Raw genomic sequence first — 20,053 nt, 5'->3', positions numbered from 1 at the left:
CCCAGGGCGAACGACCCCCTCTTCTCCGCTCCCCTCTGCACGAGCGAGGGGGGAGCAGGAGGGGAAAGGGAAGAGCCTGAAGCAGCAGGCACAGACTCACCTGCCCCTACGCAGCCCTCGGCCCCCGCAGCCCCGCTGGGGCCAGGCCCCGGCAGGATGCGGGAAGGGACGGCGAGGACGGAGCTGCCGCCTCGCCGCAGAGCGAGCGCTGCCAGGCACGTCCCACGGCAGGCACCGCCACGCCAAGGTGCTGGGCTGGGCTGGACAGGACAGGGCCTCCCTCCCCTGCCCGTCGCAGCCGGTGCCCCCGGCCCCCAGCCCCTTTTTCGGCAATCCTGAGAGTCCCTCTCCAAGCACCGGGGCCAGCCGGACCTCCCCCCCGTCCCAGCCCCTGCGGCACCACCCGGCCAGGCGCTCGGCAGATCCCACCACGGCTCTCGCCCGGACCACGTGGCGCCCGCAGCCGCTGGCGGGTGGAGGAGGAAGAAACCGCTTGCCCAGGTCCGTGACCTCCAGGCTCAGCTCCCGGTGCTGGTGGCCAGCTGGGGAAGGGTTAAGCCGGCAGGGAGGGGAGTGGAGGGGAGGCAAGGAGACCGCAGGAAAATTCCTTCCAAGCACAGTCACCGCACAGTCACCGTTTCCCTGCCAGGGGGAAGTGGAGGCAGAGCCCACGGGAGCGCAGCTGGGCTGGCCGGGGGTGGGGAGGGGAAATGAGAACAGGAACAGGCTCCCGCAGCCAGGCCCGGGACCTCGGTGGCCAGATGGAGCCGCGACAGGACGCAAACCTGCCGGAGCAGGGGCTCGGGGACGGGGCAGAGCAGCACCTCTGCTCGGGAGACGTCGTTGCCCGCCTCGCGCCCCCACGCCACGCTCCGACGGTCACCTCCTTCCAGCCGAGCCCTCGCACCCCGTCCCCCGGACCGGGGCCGCCTCCCCAGAACAAGCCCGGACACAGAGCACAGGGCAAGCTCCCCACGGACGCCAGCCCCGGCCCCAGCCGAGCCGGGTGCTGCAGCCTCCCACGTGCCGACAACGTCCCGCTCCCTGCGAGACGCAGCAGCGTCTCCCACCAGGCAGAGCTTCCCAGCGGCTGGTGCTGGGCAACAGCGGAAGGGGCAGGATGGAGATGAGCATCGCTGTTCCTGCAGCAGCCAGAGCAGGCTCCACGGCTGTGTCACCTCACAGCCGATCAGGGACGCTCTGCGGCAGAGAGCGAGGCAGGAGAGCTGGCAGGGAGGGCAGCAGGGCACCAGCAGGTCAGAGTGGTGCCAGAGCCCTGCCAGGCCCCCTCCGAAGGCAGATGGCCGCTGCTGTCGCAGCCTCTGAGCAGGACTCTGCTGCTCCGCCACCTGCCCCAGAGAGCAGGGCAGGATCTCAGCAAGGCGACCTGCGGGTGCCGCGAGCTCAGGGCATCGAGCAGGGGCGCGCGGAGCCAACCCCATCGCTAACAACCTCCTGGGAGGACCAAGGGGCCAGTGCCCTCACCACGTCCCTCGCCCCCCAGCTCATCAGTGCACAGGAACAGTGAACTGCCCCGGTCCCAGCAACGCCCCGACAGCGAGGGGAGAAAGCAGGGCCGCCGCGCGGACCGCAGCGGCCACGGGCTCCGGGAGCGCCCTCCCAGTGCTCCTGCTCTCCCCTCGCAGCAGCACTGCGGCCTCGGGGGCGCTGGGCCAGCCTGCCCTCCAAGCCCGCGCCGGAGGCCGCAGGGCAGGAAAGCCCAGCCCGGCTACGGGCTGCACTGCGTGTGCTTCACACGCAAGGCTGGCGGCCCTGCCACACAGCAGCCCGGGCACCAACGTCCCCCACCGAGAAGCCGCCCCGGGCAGCGGCCACCCCAGCCAGAGCTGCACGAAGGCCCCCTGCCCACGCACCCCCTCCCAGGCCGCCCTGCAGCACTGCTGCTCCATGGCGCCCAGGCCAGCAGCACCCACACAGACACAGATTTTCACAGTGGTTTATTAGGACTCAGGGAGCGTTCTTCTGGAGGCTTCAGCCTCTCACTGTGACCATGCACACGTTCTTGGGGACACAGTGACAGGCCTGGCCTGGCCCACTACACAGCAAGCTGCCTGCTCTGTCCCCCCTGGAGCTTTCCGCCCTGCTCAGGCAGAAGCAGCATGCAACTCCCTTCCGTCTTCCCCCCTCACTGCCAACGTCTCCCTGTACAGCAGAAACTATGCCCTTGCCCAGACCAAGCAGCCCAGCAGGAGCACAGCTGACCAACCCCCACTAGTCTGGCACAAATCTCACGACCGAGGGCCCATACCCAGCAAGCAGCAGTAGTGGGGGCACAGGGACGCCAGACCAGTCAGAACAACCCAGTCCGGGGGGATGGAGCACAGGGACAACCCAGGAGCCACCAGGGATAGATGCATTTTTAAAACTAGGAATTCCAAGAAGTGCTGGGAGAGACAGGTTTTGGCTTTTCCCACCACAGCTAGAGGAGAGGCTACACATCCACCTGGGAGGGAGGGAGGGAGGGAGGGGAAGAAAGGCCACCCTTGCTGTTAGGGAGACCAGGGAGCACAGCTGAGCTCAGAGTCCAAGGTGACAGACACACAGCAGGCAGCACCACCCCAAACTCATTGGGCCCCACACCCCATCAGAGCACTCTACTCTGCCAGGCACTCCACACACGCCGGCAGCACACCTGGCCCTCCATGTGCTGCGTGGGCAAGGCCAGGGCCTGAGACAGGCAGAGGGGACATCCCGAACAGGCAAACAGAGTCCAGCTGAGATTGGTTCCTCTCAGCTGGAGAGCCAGCCAGGCCACAGCTCGTGTGCATGGACAGCCCTCCCCGCCTGGCCTGCCTAGGGATGCTCACACAAACTGCGACCGGTTGGGCACTTTGATGTTGATGTCTCCGATGTTGATGTTGCGAGGGATCTCTGGCAGGTTGATATTCTTCACAGCTGAGACAGCGCGGGAAGGAGCTGCCGAGAGGCCTCCCTGGGGAGGAGAGCAGAGAGGGGAACACAGTGATTGCCAGCCCTTTGTAAACTCCAAAGACTCCCAGTGCTTAGAAGGCTCCAGGCTGATCCTCTGGCTCAGCCTTGTGCTTTGCCAAGGGAGCATTCCCAGTCCGAGTCTCCAGCTCTCCCAGTGCTGTCCTGCCGCTCGCAAGCGCCCAGGGCCTGGCTACATCCCCCAGCAGGCAGCCGGGCCCAGCTCAGCCCCAGCCGCCAGCCAGGCACCCCTGCTTCAGCAGAGGAGCCTGCATTTCCACTGCCTACCTGCTCAATAGATCCAACTGGTTAATAGTACACTACTGGGAGAGGCAGGGACGTCCAAGCACTTCCCTCTCCTGCTATCAGGGTGCAAATGCCTCTTTACAGTGCCCCTGCAAACAGGGGCAATAAGCACTTTTCACTACCTCACTTCATTAATCTTGATGGAAACGGTGATTTCCACGCTCTGACTGCTCCCCCCACACCTGAAGGAGCGCAGCAAGGCGTACAGCCGAACGAACGAGGGACGCCCTGAGCTCTCTCTGTGAGGACTCGCGCAGGCAGAGCCCAGGCAGGCTGGCAAGACCCCACATGCACAAGCTCCTCTCCCCCACGCACTGCAGACCACACACCCTGCCCCTCCACATCAGCCTGGAGGGCATCAGACCTACAGACCACGGACATTCCGGGGAACATTTTGTCCCCCCTGCCAACCCGCACTGCATACTCAAGCACATCACACTAAATCCTCCCAAACCCCTGTGCTGTCCTCCCCTGCAGGCCACGCCAGGGAGAGCCACAGCATTACCACTCACCTCCGTCTTCTCCAGCTTGCTCTGGGCCTCCGCCTGTGCCACGATCTCATTCATGTTGGTCTCCAGCACCATGCCACCTATCACCACCTCCTGCAGGATGTAGTGAACCTGCAAGGCAAGGGAAGACTGTGAACCAAGTTCAGGTTCATGGACATGCTGAAAATGGCAGGGGCCGCAGCCCCCGCAGGCTGCCAGGGATGAACCCCCTTGAGCCAGCTAGAGTCAGGGCAGAGCAGCGGGCACTGCAGTGAGGAGTGCTGGCCAGAGATCCCGTCTCTGCCCAGGCACCGTGCAGAGCCAGACTGAATGACTTGCTGGGCAGGAAGACCAGACATCCTGGGTCTCAGCGCCCACCGCAAGGTGAATTAGCCCACGTATTCTTGTGTGGAAGCAGCGATGGGGGCTGACATTTCCCTGAGACACGCGTATCCAGCCCTTTACTCCTCTCAGCCAGAAAGCGCAGCGAATACAGCTCTGGCAGCTGGCTGCCCATCCGAGTTGTCCCTGGACCCTCAGTGACAGTGCAGGAGGCCAGATATACTACTTGTCCTTCTGCTCTAGAGAAGAACTACCAAAGAGACTGGAGCAAATGTTGCCCATCAGACCGTTACGCACAGCAGCCCCAAGGGAGGCCAGGTCTGGCCCTGTCCCACTGACACACCCTGGTTGCAATATCCCTGAAGGCTGCACTGAAGTTTGATCCCTCTCTGTAGCAGAAGACCGCTCTAGGCCAGGGGCACAGTTCATTCCAGGGAGCAACTCCCTGCCTAGAAAGTTCACGTGAGAACAGTGGCCTCAAGGCACTGGGATCGGGACACTTCACAGAGCAGCAGTGATCTGAGGGCTTCTCTGGTGCCACCAGTTAGGACACTTTTTCCCAAAACCAGTTTCTTCTATCTGGAAAGCCAGGCCGGAAACAAAGAGCCTGATTTTGTTACTTTCACTTAGAATAGCTAGGACTGTGACACACACACACAGAGAAAGGACACAACTGTTAAGAGAGTCTTCTTCCTGCTCCAGGGGCCAAGGATGAAACAGAGCAGTCCCAAAGGAGAGACCTGCTACCTCCTGCTAGCCTTAGTCAGAAAGAGAACCAGCAATACACCGCAGCCACAGCATTAGACAAGGCCTGTCTTGGCTGACAACCCAAGAAAAAAGAAAACAGGACCACAGGTGGGCTGGGCCATGCTGTGCTGCTGTGACACACCTTCAGTTGCACCATGCAGCACAGTACAGACTTCCTTACTAAGTCAGCAGTCTCCAACAGCAACCCAGCACAGATAATGAATTTATGGGTCTCTGCTTAGTTCCGTGAAATAGGCTAATACTGCAAGATGGTTAAGTTATTATATTGTTTTATGGTTTCATGGGGGTTGATTGCACTTGCAAATATGGTGAGGCAAATACTTTCAGGGCAATGCTGTGAAAAATAAAGCAAACTAGAGAACCTACTAGAAGGGGAAAACCCAGCTTCGCACAACTAGGAGCCCGATGCCCCTGTAATGCTTCTCTATGGGTCTTGCCCTGCCCTGACAGTGCCAGGAGCACCAAGGTGTGCTGTGCTCAGTCTTTCAACAGTGCTGCACAAGGAAAGCCAGTTGCAATACATACCCTTTCTGGGACATCCATAATAACCCAATTGCCTCCAAGCACCACAGCACAGTAACTGCTCTCCCACAGCACCTGTGTCCACTGATGCCTAGCCCTGCAAACACACCAACAAGACAATGCAAGCAGCTCTCCGCAACAGGAGAGCATCTGGGCTGCAGGAAATGTTGTTCCTTCAAGATCTGGCTTCAGTCCAAATTGGACCAAAACCAACAGGGCAGAAATCCCAAGAAAGCTTTGTTTTCAGAAATGAAACACAGAGCTTCCTGAACAAAACATGTCCTTTCTGGGACCTTGCAGCTGCTTAGCGAAACTCACGTTCTCATCCAAGGCATGAAGCACAACCAGGGTCTGTACAGCAGGACCACGCCATCATCCAGCCTGTTCTGAGTCTCTCCATGACTTCCACAGCTCCAGCCTCTCCTTTTGAAAGAAGGACCCCTGCAGCTTTACGGTTCCTGCTTTCAAAGCTGACAGCATAAGAGCACTGGTGTCACTGGCTGCCTGTGAACCACAAACCTGACAGCCCCAGTCAGCTGCCTGCCACAAGACCAGGGACTAGAAACCTGCAGAAACTCTCATTTCATGGACTTCATGCTGCTGCCCCACAGGGTCCAGGCAAGGCTGCATCCAAATCCTAGCCAGAACCTGCTGCGCTCAGGATATTAACAACCAAAGGCTCAGCTCAACAAGTGAGCATTTTCCAGTGGATGTTGGCTTACTCTCTCCCCTGTTCTTGTCAGGAACTCACAAACTTTGTAATTAATCAGCCAGAGCAGAAGGTAGCACCATGCCCAACCTTTCCTGCACAGCCTTTAACAAACTGAAGTCTGGAGGCAGGGGGTCTGTGAGAGAGCACTGGGGCAATGACGCAGCTGCTGGAAGTCCTGCCCAGCCATCAGAGGGGCAAGACATGGAAACCAGCACAACGTACCCGCATATTTTCGACACCCCCAACAGCACAAGCCTGTAACCTAGCACTTGGAACCACTGGCACTCAGCATGAACACGTTTGGGAAGCAAACAAATGCTAAAAATAGAAAGACAAAGTCCAAACAAGACAACCAACTGATAGTGGCCAAGGACTGAAGTCAAGTCTGAGAAACAAAAGGAGCACAGAACCGGAAATAAACAAACCTAAAAGTATGAGAGCCTTGGGGACGACCGAGCCTAGTATTTTCCCCGTAAGAAATTCTCCCTGACTTCTGTCTCCTTTGAATCCTTAGCTTGGCAAGAGAGTTTAGGAGAAGGACGGTTCATGCTAATGCTGGCAAAATGCACAAGCAATAGGAATAATCTCTTCTGCCTGTGAACTGTGGAATCACTGTAAAGCTGCCAGGTCTTGGTCACTCCACAAATTGAGTAAATGAGAGTGTATCCTCCCCCGGACACTGCCACAGAAGTTTCGGGTTGATGCCATCACTTCTCCCTCAGGTACTCCTCACCAGCTTCCTCCTTCCTCTCCCTCTCCTTTTGTTTGCTTTGATAAGAGTGTTTTTTTGCTGACAAAACAATCAACCTTGTAACATTTCTGCAAGTTTACAGCCAAGCAAACTATAAAGTCAAAATCTTAACCAGTTGCTAGCACATTTAGCTGCTCCAGAACATCTTCTAAGAATATTTGCTAACTCCATTTCTCTGCCAGAGAACTTATAAATATGAATCACCAACAGAAAGGGAACATTTTACAGCTTTACTGATCTTTTCACTCCTCATTTTTGTTGGTATGTTTTGTCTTCAGCAAAGCGGCAACAACTTTTATCAGCAGCAACACAAGTCCAGTACACATCAGCTTACTGTCTTGCCTATCCCTAAGAATAATCCCTGCTATCTTCAGTTCCATCTAGAAGAAGATCAAAGAGAATAGGTTCCCACCCAGAAACACTGACCAGCTAAAAAGGAAGCATTAAAGGCTGTGGCGCAAATGAAAGTTCATCAAAGACTCTGTGTTCCAAACAGTCCCATTGTTTTTCCCTTGTTTTCTGCAGCTCTAATGAAATGTTAACAAGACTCCAAATAGTGTCCCACAGCGCAGTAAGAAGAGTTAAAATGCCTATATACAAAGCCAGATTCTTGTTTAATTTCATCAGTGCTGGCCACTGCACAAAAGGTGAAGAGTGAAGCCTCAGCGTGGATTCCTGTAACATGAACACGTGTTTAACCAGCATGTCAGTGGCAATTATCAGAACCAACACATACCCCAAAACCGACTGCTTTATCATAGCGGAGATCACAGCCCCACAACAGCAATGCAGCAGAGAACTGGTGCAAGTGCTTTGAGCCTAAAGCCGTCTTACACATGGAGGACTCAGAACACGGCCAAGCAACTCAGATCATTTGCAGGAGGGCACGGCACGAGCATCTTACAAAGAACACGTACTGACAATTTCCCTAGCCAGAATTTTGATCTCCATCAGGGAAGTGATCCCTAACTTAGCAATAGGATCTCCTGAAAGGCTCAAGGGCTCAAAGCCAAGCCTGCTTCTGGACTCAGGAATGTACATGCTAGAGAAGGCAGAGCTCAAAAGCAGCAGGATGCTGGGATGAAACAAAAGGTGGTGGCCTAGAGGAGCACACAGAAGCCTAGAACCCACCTTGTCCATGTGAAAGATGAGGTCCAACTCACAGACATTCTCAAAGCACTTGTCCAGTGTCTCCACAAACACCTGAGGCAGGAGGAAAGGAAGGTCAGGACAGAATATAATAGCAAGATGTTTCCTGCACACAGCACCAGTGCCTGCACATGTAAAAAGCTGCAGCCCTGGTCAGAAACTGTCGGATCACCCACTGCATCCCAGTCTTTTACCCTGAACAGGAACAAATTCCTCTTAAAAATCCCATTTACTTTCAATGCTAGTAAAGTGCCCATTCCCAGGGCAACCACACACAGGCTCAGCCCCAGGAGGCTGGCCAGGACCCCGGCTCCAGCAGAGCAGCAGCATCCAGCGGTGGTGTGGAAGACTGGGGGTCTGCACAGAGCAGGCTGAGGGAGTCAGGCAGAGCTGTGAGCAGGACACATGCAGGGAGCAGCCAGACAAGGAGGCCTCTGTCCACACAGGCACTGCCCAATGGTGCTGGGATGACCCAACACGCTCTTAGTGCCAAGTCTGCACTAAACCACAGAAACCAGATCAAAAAGCCCAAACTTCTACCCGCTTTAGTTCCTAGGAGAAAATTTGTCTTGGCAAAAGGGGCATGTGGCTGGAACATGAGCCTGGCCCTGGCTGAGCCTGCTGTGAACGGACTGCACAGCTGTTGCAATACCAGTAAACTGGGAGGGCTCCTCCTCCAGCAGCGGGTCAGGCTTCCTCTGAACTGTTATTCTACCCAGTTGCTATTGTCTTCAGTTGTTTCTGGTACTACCGAGGGCAACCGGAACCTGCAGTTTCAAGGGTGTGGTTTGAGCCCAAGTCCAAAGAGCCTGGCACAGGGTAAAGCGCACAGAAACACAGTACTCGGACATTCTGGAGGAAAAAACAGGTGCCAACATCTTGATAAATTGCAGTCACAGGGCCCTGGCTGGGACAATGGCTAGTCATCATGTTCTTCCACAAGGGCCAGGCTTGCAGTCATCTAGAACAGCTTGAAAGGAGTTGAAATGTGGGAACTACATGATCACAGCAGGTGATCCGAGCAGGGCATGAACCCTTTTGGACAACGGGAAGGACAACTGAGAAGCGCTGGATATGTTACAGTATGACACACGAACAGGACAAGTGTGAAATGTTCTACAGCTGGGAACTCTTCTCCACAGACAATTCCCAGCTAGGAAAACTTAATTTCTAGCTTAGGATCTTTGAAAAGAAAAGCTAGAAAAGGTGATTTATATGACACTGCCATGATGCTTTTTCCAGAGTTTGACAAGAGTGTGGAAGACCACTCCAAAAGGAACAGCCTGCTCCAACAGGCCAAAATATTAACTCTGTCACATGCTGCTGTGGCTTCAAACTTAAAAGGGAAGAAAGGGGAACTTGTAAAATAAATTAGGGACTGGTTTACACGGGAATATTCCCAAAACTCATTCAAAGTAACTAAAGGCATAATTCTAACATTAACTAAACTGCATTAAACTGCTGTGCAGACACTCTCACATGTGCCTTTAATTTGATTTAGCAGAGGTCCCTTTAGAAGTCCACATAGGGACTGAATGCAATTTTTTAAAATTCACTTTTTAAGAAGTTTATTCAGACTTTCCCCAGTGTTTCCTCATAGACGAGTTTTGAGTTATATATCAGCTAACGCATGCCCAGCACCACCCTCCCCTGTCTGAGCTCACAAGAGAACAGCTTCTCGATCACTTCCAGGAAGCTGTTAGAGACATGTAAATGCATCTGGAGGGTTTAGAAGGCTGGACTTCCTGGCAGCAGAGGAAAGTACCCAGCGGCCTCTCATGGCTAAGCACAGCTGTCACTTTGCAGAGCTCCTGGTACTACTAAGGAGGCAGAGGGCACAGGATACCTTATGTGAGCGGCATATCGCTGATCCGAGGCTCTCCATGGGCTCCCAGTTCTAACACCTTCCCTCTAACACTGACACCCCCCTCACTCCTGGATTCAGGGATGTCTCCTGCATTGTGCACAGCTGCACCCAGCAGAGGCACAGCCCTGTCCAGGGACACGCTCTTTAAGCATGATCTCTAGCTCCTTTCACACTCACTTCAACCAGCCCGGAAAGGAGGATCTGTACAGGATAGGCAGAAGGGGACTCGCAACCTACGCTGCCCCGGTGCTGGCAGAGCGAGCGTCTGCACCGCAGCACATCCAGCTGCTCTGGGAGCGTCTCTGCCCAGCAGTGCCCAAAAGCTCGGGGGCAGAGGAGGAGCAGCAACCCGCTGCCCCGGTGCGGGGTGGGCTCCACTGTGCGCACGCTCACTGCGGCCTCCCTCTGGCAGCAAAACTTCGCTCCAGAGAGACCAACCTGGATGAGGTCCAGAATGCCCAGCTCGCTCTCTGAGGAGTCCACGCAGAACACGAAGTACAGCGTGGCATAGTGGCGGTAGATCAGCTTGTAATCCGGGCCACCAAACAGGCTGCAGAGACACAGGGAAGGGCTTCAGGAGAAGGTACCCCTTGGGGCCCGAGGCACCTGCAGCAGGAGGGGGGACACAGCGCGCGGCACAGCGAGGGGCACGAGGGTTACCTGCTGCACTCCAGGAAGTTGCAGATGTGGTCATCCCGCTTGAGCACCAGGTGGAAAGTCTCTCGGATAATTTGCTGCTGGACCTCCTCTGCCTGCAGGGAGGCAAGAGCAACCACCCACGGGGTTGCTGTTGGGGAAGGCGCAGAGTACCAGCATCCCCGCTCTCCCCCACTGCTCTGGGGCCAGCAGAGCTCGAGGGATGCCATGAGCCGGCAGCTCTCGGTGGGAAGGGGAGGTCACAACTCCCTCCACGATGGGGACAGCTGCTGGGGCAGCCCCGCGTGACCCGACCACGGACATCCCGAGGGATCAAGCCAGGGCGCTGGGCTGAGGCAGTGCCTGTGGCCAAGAGCAGGCAGGGCCCCTCAGCCCCACGGACACGCAGCCATCGCCGCGGCTGCGGGCACCCTTCCCGGGGAGCTGGGGCCGCTGCAAGCCCTGCACTGGGCCCAGCCGGGGGGCGACCGCAGTCCGCATCCCCTCAGACCCGAACCAGGCCACCCCACACCATCCCGGCTCCCCACCACCCGCCCCACAGCGGGCCTGCCTCCCCCCACCAGCCCCGCACCGGCCCGGTGCCGATCCCTCCGCCCCGCCGCGGCCGGCCCGCACCAGGCGCTGGTAGAAGCGGACGAGCCGCGGCTTGCCGTGGTTGTTGAACACCAGGATGGCGCTGATCATCCCGGCGGCGGAGGGGCCGGAGCCGCGACCGGGACCGGAGCCGGGACCAGAGCCGGGCCGCAGGACGAACCGGGCCGCCGCGGCCGCCCCCCCCACGGAAGCCCCTCGCCCGCCCCGGAAACGCGGCGCGGCCTCGGGGCGGCGCCGCGGGCCCGGCCAGGCCCCGCCGCCCCGGTGTGCCGGGTGCCCGGCTCCGCCTCGCTGGCGGGCCCGGCCGCTCGGGCCGCGGAGCGGGGCAAGGCCAAGGCCAAGGCCAAGGCCGCTTTCGAGCCCCGTGCGGGGGCTCCGGCTCCGGCCGCGGCCCGGGCCCGGGCGCCGGGGAGCGGGGCCGCCCCGCGAGCCCGGCCCTCCGCGACCGCAGCCCGCGCCCCTCCCGGGCGAGGCGCCGCGGCGCCGCGGGGCTCGGCCGCAGTCGGGCGGCCCGGGCGGGGGCGGGGGCCGCTCGCGAGCGCTGTCGCGGTGCTGCGGGAGCCGGGTGCCGCCTCGCTACGCCGGGCCGCGCCGGTGCCCCGCAGGGGCGGCCGGGGCCGGGCCGCCACGGACGCGGGCGCCGCCGGGCCGGGGGAGCCTCCCCTCCCCTCCCGGGCCCGCCGCGGGGCAGCCTACGGGACCGGCCCCGCTCCCGTCGCCTGTCGCGACAGAGCCCCGACAGGCAGCGTCGCAACAGCGGCGGCACCCGCCTGCGCCGCCAGGGGGCGCGCGAGCCCCGGGGCGACGGGAGCCGCGCGGAGCCATGCCGCGGCGGGCAACGGAGCGAGCGGGCGCGGAGGGGCGGGGCTTCTGCAGAAGGCCACGCCCTCCCTTAAAGGGCTAGCGCCTCTTCTTTTCCGGGGGCTTGCGGGCGGGGTCAGGGGTCACGGCGGGGTGGCTGCGGGTTTGCCTCGGTCACGCCATGCCGAGCCGCGCGGTGGCCGGGTGGCGGGGCCATGGGGGCACGGCTGGGGGGCATGGCCTCTCCCGATCTCTCCGTGGGGCAGAGGGGGTGGCAGCCTGCTGCCCACATGGGTGGTTGCAGAGCAGCCCGGCATTGTGCGTGAGGGCACAGCCGGCCGGGCACGGTGCTGCTGTGCCCCGGCCCTGCCTGCCCCTGCGGCTGGGAGGACGGGTCTGCCCCCTCCGCCAGGCTGCGCCCTCCGGCGAGCAGCAGCGCTCATCCAGAGCGGGCGGCCTGGGCCTGGCGCAGCCGGGCGGAGAGAGGAGCACAGGGCGCTGCCCCCTCCCTGGCCACAGCCGGCGCTCCCCCAGCCCGCAGCTGGGCCGGGATTGTTTCGGGGATAAACGGATCAGAGCTGCTGCGGGCCAGGGGGAGGGGAGCCCATTGTGGGGAAGAATGCGATCCGCGGCGCCCAGCCGCTCCTTCTGGGCAGCCTTTGTGCGCGGCTCGCCCCGCCGAGGGCTGGATGCTGCGCGCTTACAATGCGCTTTCATCGGCAGAGCCAGGCGCGGCGCTGGCGCTGGCGCTGGGCCTCCCCGCCCGCGGCCCCCGCTGCGGCACGCGGAGCCAGGCAGCGCCCCAGCTCCCATCCCAGCGCCCGCCCCAGGCACGGCCCCGGCGCCGTGTTTCAACCCAGCTCTGAAACAACAGGTGAATTTGTGACAGCGAGCTGCGGCTTGCAAGCCCGGAGGAGCCGACGCACACCGCCATCGCCCCTGCGCAGAGAGGGCGGCGGGGGCACTGCTGCCCAGCCGGGGCCTGGGCACCGCCAGCACGTCTGCGTGTCCGGTGGCAAGGGCTGGACGTTGCTCCCAGCCTGCCGGGGGCGGGTGGACCAGGACCAGGAGCTGCAGCCTTGCAGTCCTGGCCCCACAGGTCCGACTGACCTATGGCACAGCTGTTGGCGCCGCTCTGCCGCCCTGCACTGCGGGACACCTTCTCATGGGGCAACACCCCTGCTGCCAGCAGCCTTCTGTGCTGAGCTCACCCCAGGCTGGTCCCTCCCCAGGGAATGGTCCCAGGATCCCGTCAGCCCCCTCAGAGTGGTCCCCTCTGACCGGGGGAGCTTTTCAGTGCTGGCCCTTGCTGCATGTATGGCCCCTGCTCCACCCCAAAGCAGTGCTGCTGCGCTGCATCGCAGCTTTCGGCTCACGTTGGAGCGCCTTTCTTTGAGCGGGCCGAGCGAGCCGGCTTGCTCTGCGGGACGACTATTATTTATCATGCCGCCGGCCTTTGGATTATCCTTGAGCCATAGCAGTGAACATTTCGTATTTACTTCTAGATCATCCACCAAAACAGTGAAGGGGATCACACATAGAGCTAATCCCTGTGAGCCCCTCTAGAAACTCCACTGCTGGACGGTGACCACCTGTTGACAAATAGTTTTTAGATCTGTGAATGAGCTCATTCTTAGGCTGTTTAAGGGGTATTTTGAAGAGGAAAGGAAGAAAGCATGGCATATGACAATTGCAGTTGCATCAGGTGCTTTTTAAGTACTAGAAAATCAAAAAGAAAGCAGCAAAGGGCAGATGATCCAGGATTAATATAAAGGAATAGCACAAGCATATAGGGATACAATCAAAAAGGACAGTGTACGATATGAGTTACAACTAGCAAGGGACATAAAAAGCAACAAAAAAAGCATTCAATGCGCTGTACAAAAGTACTAGAAGAAAGGGGGACAGAGAGGAAAATAAAGATCTATTACTTAACAGGAAAAGGGAGTAAAATAACCAAGGACATAGAAAGCCGCTTTGCTCCAGTCTTTGTATAAAAAGGTTAATTGTGACCAGAGATTTAACAACTAATTTTAACAAAGGGAGAAGGCCAGCACGGAGAAGAGCCAGGTGAAAGGATATTGAGGTGCGTTAGGTTTGAGTCAGCGTGGCCTGAGAGAGCACCCAGACACCCAGAGCAGACAAGGAGCTAGCCAAGACCCTGACGGAGCCGTGAGGACTCCCGCGGAGAGCTCCCGGAGGAGGAGAGGCCCAAAAGGCTGGAGAAGGGTGAGCACCGCACTCGTTCTCAAAAGAGGCAGGGGGAATCATCCCTGGGGAGACGCTATCATCCTGGCTCCCAGCGTGACACCAGAACAAATCATTGAACAATCAATGGACATGCCCCAGAGGATGATACGGTGATAAAAGATAGTCAGTGTAGATTTTTCAAGAAGAAATCACATCAACGCTAGCCTGACTTCCTCCTGTGGCAGGGTAACTGGCCTCGTGAAGGAAGGGGGAGCAGTAAATACCATACCATACATGTTGATCTCAGGGAGGCTTCTGACACTCTTCCACACGATATTCTCATAAGCAAACTAACAAATCGTGCTGCAGACAAAAACAGCAGACGATGGTTCGGCTGCACCCAAACAACAACTGGTTGACAAACTGCGCCAATGAACGGTAGCAGTGTCGGACCAGGAGGGTGTTTCCATTGGGTCTTTCCTGGGCTTGCTTCTCGTCCATATTTTCATTAAGGACTTGAATGATGAGACAGAGAATACACTTACAAAAACTGCAGATGACATCAAGCTGGGAGGGGCCAGAAGCACCGGGGAGGACAAGCTCTGAATTCAAAAGGATCTCGACAAATTGAAGACACGGTCCAAAATCAACAAGATGAAATACAACAAAGAGAAGTACAAAGCGCTGCTCTCAGGAAGGAGAGATCAGATACACAAAATGAAGAATACCACCACCAGCAAAAGCCGTGCTGCAAGGAGGATCACCACCTCTGCCTCAAGGAAGTCACTGTGCAATGCCGCCGCACGGAGGGCAAGCGCCGCCCTCGGCGCATCGCACGCAAAGCGGGACAGTCACGAGCCCCCGGCGCGGGTGGAGCCCAGCTGGAGCCGGGGCCCAGTGTGGAACACTGTGCTTCGTGCAGGAGGAGGCCAAATTAGAGTCCAGAAGTGAGCGAGGAGAAAGGCAAGAGGCCCCAAAACCCGGCCTGTGAGGAGAGCAGAGGGGAGGTTGCTTTCGTTCTCCATGCAAGCTGACTGAAAGGAAACACGGTGACTGTCTTCTGCTACGTACAGGGAGTTATAAAGGCAGCACAGATCAAAAAACGAAAAATAAATCGGCTTAGATGGCAGCAAAGCAATCTCAGCTGGGCATCAGGGAATAACTTCAGCTCCTCTGGCCAGGAAACCTCCCAGTTCGGCACCTGTTGGCGGTGAATTTCTTGCACGAGGCTGCAGAATACGCTAGATAAAAGCCTGTAGAAATGGTTCAGCTGGACTCCACCACCTGTGCAGGGCGGTTCCGGCCCTGCAGGTCGCGGCACTGCGGCAGCACGGCAGGACACGGGCCCTGCGCAGGCCCCAGCGGGCAGGCGGGATGCACCGGCACCCCGCCGCGCTGTGCCGGAGCGTCACCGGGGCCAGGCCGGGGCTCGGGGCTGCAGCGCCATCCCGCCATCCCGCCATCCCACACCTCAGCTGCGCCTCGGGGGGCCGCTACCGATTGGCTGCCCGCACTTGCGCTAGGGGCCAGGGATTGGCTGTGCCCCTGGAGGTCACCAGATCTACAGGCCGCTGATTGGCTGAGACTTCTGCAGCCATCCGCCATTTCTCAGGCGGCAGGAGGTGGGGGGGGGGGCAGACATGCTGATTGGCTGAGGCCACTGCGGGGCTGCTCCCTGGACATGCTGATTGGCTGAGGCCGCTGTGGGGCTGCTCCCCGGACATGCTGATTGGCTGAGGCACCAGGGCTGGGGCTGCAGGGGCTCTGAGGCGAGGTGGGTGACGGGGTGCACAGTGCCAGGGCCCCTGGCCCGCCCGTGGCGGCGGTGGCGCCCACGGCCCACCCTGGGCCTCCCCAACCCTCTTCATCTCTGCGCAGGCTCCTCATCCCCGGGCTCGGCCAGGCAATGTCCTCCAGCTCCCCAAGGAAGGGTAAAGCCACCCGCCCTGCCCTCCCCGCACCGTTCAGAGGTGTTTAACCGCGGGCCGAACCTCTCGGGCCCTCCCGGCCACCCCCCTTCCGCGGCTGCCAGTAAAGCAGCGGCTGGTGGTGACCGAGCGCCTCGTCATCGCTCCGCACTCGCGGCTCCTCGCACCGACGCCCCCCACCCTCCTTCTGGGAGGCGCCTCCCGCCCTGGGTGCGCTGCTCTCCGTCCCGCTTCAGGTCCTGTTTCAAAGCGAAAGCCTTACCTCGAGAGGCGGGTGGGCTGCAGACGCACACAAAGCGAGACCAGTTGCGTGAAGCAAGTTTGCTTCAGCGGTATTTACGAACCTTTAACTTTTTGCAGAAATTCGAACGGGCAGGCTCAGTCTGCAACAACGCTCATACAGTGAAGATTGCAAACACAAGCATGAATGTCTCTTTCTGTGAATATTCGCAGTAGATGAGTTTGGTTTTTGGAAATACTTTGAACTAGGCCAATGGGAAAGCAGAAATCATGTCATATGAGTTGCCTGACCAGCCCTCCCTCGCACAGTAGATGCATGGAGCAATGATCACAAACATTTGCAATTTAAACATGTTGGCATAATAAGTTTTCATCTAATACAAAAATATTGAAAATGAAAGTCTGTCTGCAAGACAAAGGACTACATTCTTCAGCCAAACTCTTTGCTGCAATTAGTTGGTCCACTTGACTTGCTCCCACGAAGACTGGAGTTGTTATCTTCGGGCACACCTCACCCACATCTCTCATGCCTTCACTTACACTTTCTCCCCCGTTTGCTCCCTGAAAAGGAGGGCTTCACCCTTCCCTCTCATCACAGCTGCGGAAGTGAGAGCCCCTTTTCCCTGCATGCGGTTGTAGGACACGATTCCCTGCAGTGCCCCGAGCTGTCCACCACCACTCCCGCTTCCAAGCCACGAGCGCCTCCCGCGCCCTGCTCTGCACGTCCCCCCCGGCATCGCAGCCTCATCTCCGTCTCCTCACTGCACTCCGCCACTGCAGGTCCTCCTCCACCCTAGCTCCGGCTCTGCCAGCTTGTGGCCTCCGAGGGATGCAAGTAGCATCCCTTGACCACAGGGCTCTCCCAGAGATTTCTGGAACGTAAGAAATTCTGCTAATTCAAAAGGCTGGGCCTATCCTTTTGGGGAGAGGCAAACCTTGACTTCGGCTTGCATAAAGTAAACCTTGTGAGGTCCCTGGGTCCCACACGACCTTCCTGATGCAGGTGTGTTCACAGCGGAGGACAGCGATGTCCAGCAGCTGACTGGTGCGCTAGGCCAGTGATTCTGAAACGTGTTTGCCAGGGAGCCAAGCCTCATCACCCAGCCATACAGCCGGGGCTCCTCACAGTGCGCTTTGGCCGCATGCAAGCAGAAAAACACTCGCTTGGGAGCCTTTCTATCGGCTTGTGAAGGGGCAGCAAGCCTGGAGCCCAGGCCGAGACCAAATCCGGGGCAAGATTTCCTAAGTGCGCACCGAGGGCAGCTCCTCCGGCAGTTATCATGGCAACCGCAGCATCCCAACTGGACGTAGCGCCGTGGCCGAGCGGACGTGGGAGCCGGGCGGCGGAGGATGCCGGGGACCCGGCGGCGCCGCGGGCGGCAGGGAGGAGGCGGCTCGCCCGGGGGGCCCCGTCGGGGGGCAGCGGGGCCGCCCGCCCGGCCCCGGCTCCGGCTCCGGCTCCGGCCCCGCCACAGGTGGTGGCGGCGCCCGGCCCCGCCGCGCTCCGCCAGGGAGGGCACCGGCCGGGCCCGGCCCCGGCAGCCCCGCGGCGGCGGGCGGCGCCCGCAGCTTTGTCCCCGCGGCCGGGCCGGGGCCGGGGCCGGGGCCGGGGCCGGGCCGGACCCCCGGGAGCGCGGCGGGGCCGGGCGGGGGCGCGGAGCGGGAGCGGCGGGCGCGGAGCCCTCTCGGAGCGGGAGAGAGCAAAGAAAACTTGGGCTGGCGCAGGAGGGGGGAGAGGAAGTGAGAACACAAAAGAGAGATAAAAGGGCTGCTCTCCTCCGTCTCTCTTTCTCTCTCCCTTTCTCTCGGAGCCGAGTTAGGAGGAGCTGTTTTGCATCCCTTCACGTCAGCCCTGCCTCATTCCCTTCTTCCTTCCTGCTGTACAGAGCGACAGACAGACAGACCCGAGCGCTGCCGGCAGCGCGGAGCGCCGCGCCGCGCCGGGACCGCCGGAGCCGCCGGAGCCGGAGCCGCGGCTGGCGACGGCAACTCCGCCCGGGCCGGGGCGCGCCGAGCCCCCGCCCGCGGAGCCGCCGCGGCAGGGCAGCGCACGGTGAGTCCCCGCCGCCGGGCGGCCCAGCGGCGCCGGCCGGGCCCGCGCCCGCGCCCCGCGCCGCCGCGGCCGCAGCAGGCCCGGCGCCGGGGCCGGAGCCGCCGACATGTCGCCTGCGCCTCCGCTTCCACATTCCCGCATGCGGGAGAGGGGATCGGAGCGAGATGGCGGAGGGAGGCGGGGGCGGGCGGGAGGAGGAGGAGCGGGAGCGGCGCGGGGCCGCCGCCGCGCTGCCCGGTGCCCGCACGTGGGGCCGCCCCGCCGCCGCCGCCAAGTTTCCCCGCCGTCGCTCGCAAACTTTCGCCGCCGCGGCCGCGGGGCCGCCCAAGTTGGTCACTTACCTGTTGCGGAGCCTCGCGGGCGGCGGCGCCCCGCGGGCCCTGCCCCTGCCGCTGCCCCTGCCGCTGCCCGCTGCCCGCGGCAGGCCCGGCCGCCGCGCCGGCTCCGCGCTCCGCCGCTTCCCACGGCCGGCGGGGGCGGCGCGGGCAAGTCCCGGCGGGAGGCGGCGGCTGCTCGCTGGCCTCAGCGCGGCTCCGCCGTGCGGGAGGGCCGCCGCCACCTGCCAGACCCCCGCGCCGCGCCGCGCCTCGCCGCGCTTCCCGGCCCTCCCCGAAGCCGCCCGGAACTGGGCGATGCCGCCGGCCGCGCGGACGGCGAGGGCTCGGGAGCGGAGCGCCAGCGCGGCAGGTACGAGCGGCGAGTGACACGCGGGGTCCCGCGCCGCGCCGCGACGTGACGTGCGGGGCCTGGCGCGGAGCAGCGCCGCCGACCTCTGCGCCGCGGCGCCCGAAGTTTGGCAGCAGTTGCGAGGCTCTCGGAAACGGGCGGCTCGCGCGGCCGCGGCCGCAGCTCCGAGCTGCCGTTCGCTCACCGTGATTTACGAGGAAGGAGGGGGAAAAACGAAACGCATCGTTAATTCCCGCAGAGAGGGGTGCCAGGAGGACCGAGGCTGCCCCGGCCGCTGCACTAGTAAGGTCCCCGGATGGTGCGGTAGGAATGGATTTTTGCTCTCTTTGTCGCATAAGCGCTAGAGATTTCTCAGGACTTAAAAAGCTTCCTTTAAAGCTCTGTCCCAGGAACTTGCAGGAGAAATCTCCGTCTAGGGTCACAAATGTTTTGCCCACAGAGCGTTTCTGTCCCTCTTGGTGACTTGCTTGTTTTGTCTTTCTGTACCAGGGAAAGTGGCTCATCAGGGAACTTTCTGTTTCTAAACCGTTTGATAGCTCCATGTTAATCAACAGGATGCGATAGTTAAATTAGTTATAATTAATTAATTAGTCAATCATTAGTAGTTTCTTTATAAGCATCTTGCGTGTCAAAAGAAGGTGGAATGATGCAAGTGGAAGATGTCGTCGTAGGAGTTTAGCTGCTTAAAATGTCCAAAAACTAGAAAGAGCCAAAGTAAAAAAGACAAGTACACTAACTTTTCTTTAGACATGCTTGCTTCAGTCAGGAAAGACTCCGTTTCTTGCAGCGCGTCTGAGCTAAGTTTATTTGCTTCTAGGCATCGCTGATTTAAGCCAGTCCGATGAAATCATATACCCAGTGGTTCCCATGAACAGTGTTTAAATACGATTTGTGCAGGTAGTCTGGACTGGCCATAACTATTTTGCGAATGCACCTTAGGTTAGTGGGAGACCTTAAAACCACTGTTTTCCCAGGTAAACTTTGGAGAAGGTGCAAAGAGGGGCACTAGTTTCACTGTCTCCTTTGGAACTCTTTAAGAATAACTAACT

General features: G+C 59.7%; 2 protein-coding genes across 3 annotated transcripts in view; one reads left to right on the top strand and one right to left on the bottom strand.

The window, feature by feature from the left end:
• Positions 1-1,941: 1,941 nt before the first annotated feature.
• On the bottom strand, positions 1,942-11,342 carry AP3S2 (adaptor related protein complex 3 subunit sigma 2). Of its 2 annotated transcripts, XM_067305458.1 has the most exons (6): positions 11,127-11,342; positions 10,515-10,606; positions 10,293-10,404; positions 7,970-8,041; positions 3,768-3,875; positions 1,942-2,953 (listed from the first exon to the last, which is right to left on the bottom strand). In XM_067305458.1, exons 1-6 carry the CDS (start codon positions 11,193-11,195, stop codon positions 2,825-2,827), a joined length of 582 nt encoding a protein of 193 aa, XP_067161559.1. In that variant the 5' UTR covers positions 11,196-11,342; the 3' UTR covers positions 1,942-2,824. The 2 variants fall into 2 exon arrangements, with proteins under 2 accessions (XP_067161559.1, XP_013813045.1); XM_013957591.2 differs by lacking the exon at positions 11,127-11,342 and having other exon boundaries at positions 10,515-11,020.
• Positions 11,343-17,938: 6,596 nt separating this feature from the next.
• ZNF710 (zinc finger protein 710) overlaps positions 17,939-20,053 on the top strand; it is a 44,746-nt gene continuing 42,631 nt past the window's right edge. Inside the window, exon 1 of the mRNA XM_067305290.1 lies at positions 17,939-18,317. The gene's annotated coding sequence lies outside the window, so the exon portion shown is untranslated. The remainder of the gene's footprint in view (positions 18,318-20,053) is intronic.

Source organism: Apteryx mantelli, chromosome 15 (genome assembly GCF_036417845.1).
Source record: "Apteryx mantelli isolate bAptMan1 chromosome 15, bAptMan1.hap1, whole genome shotgun sequence".
Lineage (NCBI taxonomy): Eukaryota > Metazoa > Chordata > Aves > Apterygiformes > Apterygidae > Apteryx > Apteryx mantelli.
The sequence above is the reverse complement of the archived record's forward strand: the minus strand, read 5'-3'. Positions and strand labels throughout refer to the sequence as shown.

Excerpts from the sequence above, each read along its gene's own strand:
- AP3S2 (XM_013957591.2), bottom strand. The coding sequence starts at position 10,720 with ATGGCATCCCTCGAGCTCTGCTGGCCCCAGAGCAGTGGGGGAGAGCGG. Across the intron at positions 8,042-10,292 it reads GCATTCTGGACCTCATCCAG|GTGTTTGTGGAGACACTGGA; the intron begins GTTGGTCTCTCT and ends CTCCTGCCTCAG. Across the intron at positions 2,954-3,767 it reads GCAAGCTGGAGAAGACGGAG|GGAGGCCTCTCGGCAGCTCC; the intron begins GTGAGTGGTAAT and ends TCTCCTCCCCAG.